This window comes from Oryctolagus cuniculus, chromosome 1 (genome assembly GCF_964237555.1).
Source record: "Oryctolagus cuniculus chromosome 1, mOryCun1.1, whole genome shotgun sequence".
In the NCBI taxonomy this organism is placed as follows: domain Eukaryota; kingdom Metazoa; phylum Chordata; class Mammalia; order Lagomorpha; family Leporidae; genus Oryctolagus; species Oryctolagus cuniculus.
This window is the reverse complement of record NC_091432.1, coordinates 55,305,662-55,314,585: the sequence shown is the minus strand read 5'-3', so window position 1 is coordinate 55,314,585 and position 8,924 is coordinate 55,305,662. Positions and strand designations below refer to the sequence as shown.

The 8,924-nt window shown below is 42.7% G+C and overlaps 1 protein-coding gene across 3 annotated transcripts; it reads right to left on the bottom strand.

Moving 5' to 3' along the window:
- Positions 1-1,040: 1,040 nt before the first annotated feature.
- Positions 1,041-6,717, bottom strand: ZBED5 (zinc finger BED-type containing 5). 3 transcript variants are annotated; one of them, XM_008266192.4, is made up of 3 exons: positions 6,327-6,717; positions 4,416-4,531; positions 1,041-3,336 (listed from the first exon to the last, which is right to left on the bottom strand). In XM_008266192.4, the coding sequence occupies exon 3, from the start codon at positions 3,194-3,196 to the stop codon at positions 1,112-1,114; it is 2,085 nt and encodes a 694-aa protein (XP_008264414.1). In that variant the 5' UTR covers positions 3,197-3,336; positions 4,416-4,531; positions 6,327-6,717; the 3' UTR covers positions 1,041-1,111. The 3 variants fall into 3 exon arrangements, with proteins under 3 accessions (XP_008264414.1, XP_008264419.1, XP_002708861.1); XM_008266197.4 differs by having other exon boundaries at positions 1,041-3,368; positions 6,327-6,583; XM_002708815.5 differs by having other exon boundaries at positions 1,041-3,332; positions 6,327-6,583.
- Positions 6,718-8,924: the final 2,207 nt, after the last annotated feature.

Below are 8,924 nucleotides of genomic sequence, written 5' to 3'. Positions count from 1 at the left end.
CCCCAAAGAGGAGGTAAGTTTTAACAAGTGAGATTAAATAAATAATGGTTATCCACAGCAGTTCTTGACTACAGGAGTAACAAAATATTTAACACTGAGTTGGTGACTTGTGTTGTATGATGTGTCATAGGAAAAGTAGTCTAGAAACAGCAGTCAGTCAATAATCTTTTATAGTATTCCAAGAACTGATGGGAATTTACTTAGCCACTTTCAGGACTATAATGTCTCATTGCTTAGATTGCAGTATATGGAATTTATAATACTCTATATAGGAAGTAAGAAATAAAATGTATGAAAATATTCTTCATACTTCCTCCCCTCTTCCTCAACAGTTATCAAATCACAAAACCCACATTCCTCAATGACTTCTGCACAGTGGATGCTATGAATTCTAGCTAATAAAACAACCTAGCCAAAAAACTCAAAGGGTAGACTTGTACACACATGCCAACATGCCGATCAAGAGAATGGTAGGAAACCTCTACAGCTGCTTTAGTAAAGGCTTTTGCCAGATAATGGAGACATAGCTGGGTAAAACCTACGAATTCAGTCCAGTAACACTGGGAATCATGAAGACAATTGAGATGCAAAAAAAAAAGGGGGGGTGGTGGTGAATTATAGTCAAGACAGAAAGCTATAGAGCTACAGAGAATGGAAGTACCTAAATTAAGTTAAAGTGTTGAAAAGCAAATAGGAGTCAGAACACAAGAGGTGCGACAGTTCTCAAGATCTAAAATCATGAAACAGTGTGATGCTTAGGGAATGGCAGAAGGTTCCCTGGGACTGGAAGGCTGCAGAGTAGGCATGGCTAGAAAAGAATGGTAGGGATTAGATCCTGAACAGATATATTATGTTAAGGAATTGGGACTTTATCTTGTGGAGCATCATTTTCCAGTTATGACCATGGAACCATCTGAAATTACAATACAAAGAAAAATACCAATAACACAATACGCTTAAATTTTTGATACTTCAGCTTTCTTAAAATCTAAGGATAAAAAAATCTGAATATTTTATTTAAAACCCCCAAATACCAGAGATGAAGTAAATTATCTTTTATTTTCATCTTACATTTGGTTGGTTATCAAGAGACATGCAAAACCCTTCAATCTTAATGAGAACAGTGTTTCTGTGTCTTTTTATCACATATCCGCTTAATATTAGGTGTAATGTTGCTAAGTCGGATCCGCATGTGAGGTGCAGCATCCAGTCTTTTCCTGTATTTCGTTTTGGTTGCAGCATAATATGAAAACCCTGTTTCACACAGGTGCATTGTTGCAAAAGGAAGAAGTACACGAACTGCACGCCTTGCAATGCTTGGGTATTCTTGAATTAGGCTACTCCAAAATTCATTTAGGGAAAGCTCACTAAAATTTTGCTTCACTTGAGAATCAGATGTTAAATCAATAAGGCTCTCATAGTCCCGTGCTACTAATGAGGCTGGTTTAACAGTTATTGTAAAAGGATTTCGAACCCAAGCATTATTGTCATTTGTTGCAGGAAAATATTTTAGCAGAGTAGAGCGCAAACCCCTTAGGTGCTGCACAATAGCACTGCAAATATCTTTATCAACTGTGGAGTTAATTTCAATCAAAAAGTCACTGAGTGTAGGAAAACAATCAAAGTTTTCTTCTTCTACAGATGAGGCCCAAAATTCCAGTTTTCTTAACAATGATGACATTTTATCAAACACTGTAAAAACTGTCACATTTTTTCCTTGCATTGACAGATTAACCTCATTTAATTTAGTAAAAATATCTGCAAGATAGGCAAGTCTTAGTAGCCAAGATGAATTTGTTAAACAATCAGATAGTCGAAAAGCAGAATCCATAAAAACCAATAGTTCACGTCGAAGTTCAAAAAGTCTTACAAGAACTTTACCTCGAGAAAGCCACCTCACCTCTGTATTTAGAAGAAGTGCTGTGTGTTGAGCACCCATTTCTTCACATAAAATTTTTAGTAGTCTGGATTGATGTGGTCGAGCTTTAATGTAATTGATGATTTGTACTGCCTGATCTAGCACATTTTTGAGAGAAGTAGGCATTATTTTAACTGCTAGTGCATGTCTATATAGTAGGCAGTGACTCCTGGTGCTTTCGGGAGCCACATATTTTATCAAGGTGACAGCCTCAGCAATTTTCCCATCCACTGCCCTGGAAGCATCACTACAAACATCAACACATTTTTCCCATTCAATTTCATGTTTCTGCATAAAACTGTTGATGCAATTAAATATTTCTTCACCAGTAGCATTACTTTGCAAAGATTCACATAAGAGTAGATCTTCCTCAATAGACTTATTAAACCTATAACGAATAAACACAAGCAGCACAGCAAGACCTGAAACATCAGCTGATTCATCTAGTTGCAATGAAAACCCATCACAGATTTTCAGTCTACAAACAAGCTCTTCTTCAATGTCAGCAGCTAGATCTTTGATCCGACGTGCAACAGTACTGTTTGACAGTTGTACTGCATCTATTTTTTTACTATACTGTTCATCAAACATCCGCATTACTACATCTTTTGCACAAGGTTTGATAAGCAATTCTCCAATTGTATGAGCCTCTCCACTCAGGGCTATATGGTAACTTACATTGTATGATGCTTCTGTGGCACTTTCATTATCTGTATTGACAATTTTAGGTGTTGGGGGTTTATTATTTTCAGGTGAATCAAGATGTTGCTTGAAAAAGCTTATGTCTTTGTCTTTATATGCAGCATGTTTGGTTTCCAAATGTCTTCGAAGCTTACTAGGGGCTAAAGAGCTATTTGATAAAATTTTTTTACATAATACACATTGAGCATGAGGTGCATCTCTATTTCCAAAGTAAGTAAATCCAAAAGACAAATAACTTTCATCATATTTTCTTCGTTTTGGTTTCTTACTAAATGTCGTTAGTTTGTTGGAATTGGATATAAATTTGACCCTGGAAAGCTCACCTTCTGATTTTTTAGAAACTGAAGGCTGTAACTGTTCATCTTCACTTTGTAATATTCCAACCTTTTGATCATTTGATTCAGACACAATTTGATAACAGAAAGATTCTACTTCTTGTTTAAGACTTCCTTGCTTCAGCAATAGATCCATGGGCAATGAGTTTGTGGTACAAAACATGGTTAATTTAGAACAAACATTGAGTATCACAAATGTGTTGAAATTATAAGACAGGATACAAAGGAGATGAGCAATCATCAAAAAGATGATATATAGCAAGAAATCAGTTAATTTGTAAAGGCTGCCTATGCATCACCGCGTAGATGGAACATCACACATTCGTGTATCAGGTGATCTCTCATGCGACTTCCTGGTGCTCTCAGGTGTGGCATACCTTTCTTAAAGGTAGATTATCACATAAAAATAAAAGCTATAGAAATGAGTTTAGTAGTCTTAAGTTTATATTTAAATAAATATATTAAACTAAAAAGAAAAACAATAGCTGGAATCAACCTTTTTCTCAAAACACTTGCTCAGAGAATATGAATGTTCTATAAAACACAATTTGGGAACAATGTTTCTAAAAGATAAGGAAGAGTTGATAAATATATTATAAAGAAGGGACTTTTAGGAATTTAGGAATATGTATCACAGCAGGGGTTGGAAATATTTTTTGTAAAGGGCCATATAATAAATATTTTTGGCTTTGCTAACTGTTCAGTCTTGGTTTTAACCACTCAGCTCTAAAGTTGTAGCACGACAGCAGCCGTGGACAATACATCAAAGAACAGACTTAAGTATGTTCCAGTAAAATTTTATGTACAAAATAGAGAGCATAGGCCATAATTTACCAGCCCTGTTTCATGATACACAGATCTTGGAATCTCTTTTAGCTTTTTAATGCCTACTACCATAGGATATATTGTTGCTACTATTATTATTAAAGTCTCCTCCCTTTAGGGCTAGCAACAATTCTGATGAGTTATATTTAAAAATACTCAGTTAAACATTTTACAAGACAAAGATTTCTATTACATCTAAAATGCTATATGTTAACAGTGAAGAATAAACTAGAGACCAAAAGTGAGGTACTGTTGCTCTGGACTTAAAAGTTACATAATGTTTACAGTATCCAAATTAAGACACATCCAAATGTATATTTTTACTTATTACTCTGCATTCCATTATACTACAGATGAAGACTTAACCAGGACCTAAAGAAAACATAAACTCTAATTTTAATATGTTTATTTTTCATATAAAAAAGCACAATTAAAAGAGCAAAACAATTTAAGAACTTCTAAACAACAGTAAGTTCAGTTTGAAGTTAGAACTTTTAAGTTAAAGCATCAACTGTTATCTATACAAATATAACTACTTTTGATTTAAGCTTTATAATCTGGTAAGACTAAATTTTGTAATCTCATGTTAGGTCCTGAATCAAAGGGCTCCTATTAACAGCTAGAGAATAAGATACCTGAAATAAGGAGTACTCCCTTCTGCAATCATACTCTCCACCATGGCAGCTTGAAATGCAGACTCTTCAAAAGAATAAAATTAAAGGATGGGGTAGGAAGGGGAGTAACCAAAAGCCTAGAATAAGAAAAATTAAAATTAGACCCCGCATTAAGCACAATTCACTACAAGCTTCTAAGATGACTAGTCATTACAATTTATTTTAGGTCTAGGCAGTGTAAATGATTCTCTACTGCAATGCAGATCTTGGTCTGAAACAGAAGATGCCTAATATCTAGCAAAGTTAAAATGCTAATATTTTCATACTGTTTAATACTTTGGCAATTACCCAGCTTTGAGATGTTCCCCTATTCCTAGCTTCATAGCAACACATTAAATTTTTTAAAACTAAATCTAATTTTAAGTACAGCTCATCTTAATGTCTCTAAGACTAAGCATTATATCTACATTGAGTCTCACGTAGAAGTGTTACATGAAATATGCCTTGGGGGTCCGGCACTCTGCCATAGCAGGACCTGCCTGCAGGACCTGCATCCCATATGGGTGCCGGTTCGAGCCCCTGCTGCTCTACTTCCAATCCAGCTTCCTGCTAATGAGCCTGGAAGGCAGCATGCACCCATGTGGGAGACCTGGAGGAAGCTCCTGGCTCCAGCCCGGCCCAGCCCTGGCCATTGCAGCCATCTGGGGAGTGAACCAGCAGATGAAATCTCACTCTGTCTTTCCTTCTCTCTAACTCTGCCTTTCAAATAGATAAATTTTTTTTTTTTAATATATACCTTGGGCTATAACCATTTTTTGTCCCCTCAACAACAAATGTCCTAAAACTAACACTTATTGAGTAATCATTGTTTACCATGTGCCAATAACTGTTAAATTCCTCATTTAATCTCAAAACAAACCTCAGTCACACACAGGTTAAGTCACCTAAATTCACATATCTTCCAAGTGAAGAATCAAGTACAGAGTCCAAAAAGTTTGAATACATAGCCCAAGGGCCTAGCCATTACTTGTGTTTTCCTGAATACTCTTTTTTTATTCCCTAAGCACTAGCAAAGTCCGGTGCCAGGAGCTGGGTGGTGCAGAGAGAAATGGATTAACAATGGGCTACAACTGCCAGAGTCAAGGGCATCAAACTGGCGGCAGGAGAAATCCCTACTTCTGCAGATTCACCCTCCTTCCAGCCTCCACTGGATTTAGCAGCAGAGAACTTCACGGAGCTGCTCGTTCACCTACGGGATCAGGAACCCTCTCCCCTGCTTTGTTTCCGGAAAGGAGGACCTCATTCCCACCTCCTCACAGGTGGGTCCCCAAATCTCTGCAGGGCCTGGCCTCCCTAGAATGCCACGTTTCCACTCCTGTTCTAAAAAGGAGGGGAGAACCATTCATCGTTCTCGGCTCTTCTCCCGGGCAGACTGACAGGTAACACACAATGCTTCCCCCCACCCTCAGGCGGTCCCGGCTGTGCACGACACCCTCTGGGGCGGGGAGGGCAGGGCCGAGGTGCAGGCCGGCGGCCAAGGCTGGTCAGGGGGTGGGGACGACAGCCCTTCCAGAGACTGACTGCGGGACCGGTCACCTGGGCGTGCAGCCCGGACCAGCCATCCCTCATCGCCTCCCTGTCACAGGCGCGCGCCCCGCCCGCAGACCGCCACGTCTGGGGGCTTTGCTTCCTGTCGCAGCCCACCCTCGCCTCCGAGCTCCTTTCGCGTCCCGGGGCGATCGCCTCCGCGAACCGCCACACGGAAACGTCTCAGCACCCGGCACGGTCTTCCTGCTTCAGCTCCATCAGGGACGGAGAGAACGGTCTGCGCCGCGGTCCCCAGCTGTGCCTGCGACCGCCATTTTGGACAGCTCAAGGCAGCGGCCATTTCAGGGCGCAGCGCTTAGCCGCGGTAGCGGCTCTGCTCCTCACCTTCGCCGAGGCCTGAACAGGGTCAAGAGCCAGTCGTCGCGGACTGGAGGGGGGAGGGAAGGGAGGAGGATGAAAAACAAAACAGAGGGAAGAGGGATGCGGGGACAGGGTGATGCTCTCAGCTCAGGGATATCGCCTAAGCCACCTCCATAGAGATCCGATTCGCTGCTGGCGCGGTCCAGGTCTGAAGATAAATTTAGCACCCTGGAGCACCCGAACCCCACAGTCTCCACGAACGACTCCGCCGCCGCCCAATCGGCGCCAGAGCTGCCATCCGCCACCAATCCGCGCAGGGCAGCGGGGCGGGACTTAGGGGGAAGCCCAAGCTCGGCTGAGGCGCAGCGCCGCTGCTGTTTGGGCCGCTGCTTTGATTGTTGGTAACGGAGAGGCTGGCGGTGAAACGATTGTTCTCAAACATCCCCTGGCTCTTGTCCGCCGGGTCCCTTGTTTAGAATACAGATCCCTGGGTGCTGCCCGATAGAGTTGGTGCTCGTGGAATCCAGGAATCAACATTTTCTGGAGCCTTGGTGGTGTGCCCAGGTGAAGATTTGAATGGGTTCCTAGCGGCCCTAAGCCGGGTGCAGAGCCTTGGCTGCTCTGCCTTTGTTCCCTGAGGCCGCACCTCGGGCCCAGGTGACCGCAGCTGCTGCCTCTTTTCCTTGATTTCCCACTAGAAACGGGAAAGAAAACTCTCCCTCTCCCTACCCCGCCCCGCACCTGGCCAAGGCTGAGCCTGGCGTTCGCCAGGCCCCAGTTCAGCTCTGTGGCCCCACAGCCGTGGCCCCACAGCGTTGGCCTTCTGCCCCTGCCCGTCACGGTGGCTCTCGCTCCTCCAAGAGCTGCAGCATGCGGGTGTCTTAGGCCTCAGTTCTGTGCCCGCCCCTGTCTTCGAAGACACCTCCGTTTTGTGGGAGACTTAAGTCTGTTATTCCTCACTGGCAGCTAAGAACCACCAAGGAGAAGGATTTGGTAAAGTACCGGCAGCGTTAGGTCAATATTCAGGTTTTTTTTTTTTTTCCCCCAAATTTGAGCCTTTTGAGGCCCCATAAAATTGCTACATGGAAACTGGATCATGGTTTCAGGCGCTGCATTCAATGACAGAAAATCCCAACTTGGGGTCCGAAGAAAGGACAGCTTCTGTTTTTTTCTTAAATAGCTTCTTTAAGAATATGTGATCAAGGGGCTGGTGCTGTGATTTGGCGCTTGCCTGGGATCCAGCCCTGCATCTGCTTGGGATCTGGCTTCCCGCTAATGCACACCCTGGGAGGCAGCAGGTGGTTGTTCAGTGGTTGGGTCCCTGATACCTACCTGGGATACCCGGATTGGATTCTGGGCTCCTGGCTTGGGCCTGGCTCAGCCCAGCCCTAACTGTTGTTTGGGGAGTGAACCAGCAAGTAGATCTCTGTGTCTCTTGCTGGCATTCTGCCTTTCACATAAAACAAACAAAAAAGGGCATGTAATAAAATCGCTTGGTTATTGAAAGGCACCTAACCCTTAAAATAATTTTCAGGACTGCATAGACAAGTTCCTAGAGCTGACATTTGGTCCCTAATGTTTAAAACCACTTTCAACCTCTTCAACTTGCCTTATAGTAAATTGTCCTATATCATTATTATATATGTATTCTTTTTAAAAAAGATTATTTATTTGAAAGGCAGAGTTATGCAGAGGTAGAGAGAGAGAGAGAAGAGAGAGAAGTTTTCCATCCACTGGTTCACTCCCCAAATGGCTGCAAAGTCCAGAGTTGGGCCGATCCGAATCCAGGAGCCAGGAGCTTCTTCTGGGTCTCCCATGTGGATGCGGAGGCCCAACAACTTGATGCATCTTCCACTGCTTTCCCAGGCCATAGCAGAGAGCTGATCAGAAGTGGAGCAGCTGAGACTCGAACTGGTGCCTATATGGAATGCTGGCACTGCAGGCGGCGGCAGCTTTACCCACTATACCACAGCACCAGCACCTAATAATTAATGTTCTTGTAGCATAAGGACTTCTTCTGGAGTTGCTTTGTCAAATTATTATAAAATATTGATTAGTTGTTGAGAGATAGAAGAAAAAATATAGACAATAAAGATCTCAGAACAGTAATGACAGCCAGCTTTTATTGGATATGTAAGTGTGGACAATAGGCTGTTTTATAGTTTTTTCCCCTTAAATCAGAGGTTACTTTTTAAAATATTTATTTATTTTCATCTACTTGAAAGGCAGCAACAGAGAGAAAGGGATCAGTCTTCCATCTGATAGTTCACTGTTGTTCAAATGCCTGCAACAGCCAGGGCTGGGAAAGGTTGAAGCCAGGAGCCCAGAATTCCATCTGGGTCTTCCACATGGCTGGCAGGGACCCAAGAACTTGAGCCATCTTCTGCTGCCTCCCATTATGCATTAGCAAGAAGCTGGATTGGAAGCGGAATAGTCAGGCCATGAACGTGGCACTCTGATAGGGGATGCAGGCTTCTGCCTGTGCCACAATCCCAGCTCCAGTTTTTTAAGTTTTTCTTGGTTTGAGAGGTAGAGAGACATGAGCAGAGAGCAAGGGGGCTCCCACCTTCTGATTCACTCTGAATGCCCACAATGTGGAGCTGAGAATGTGGAGACAGGAAC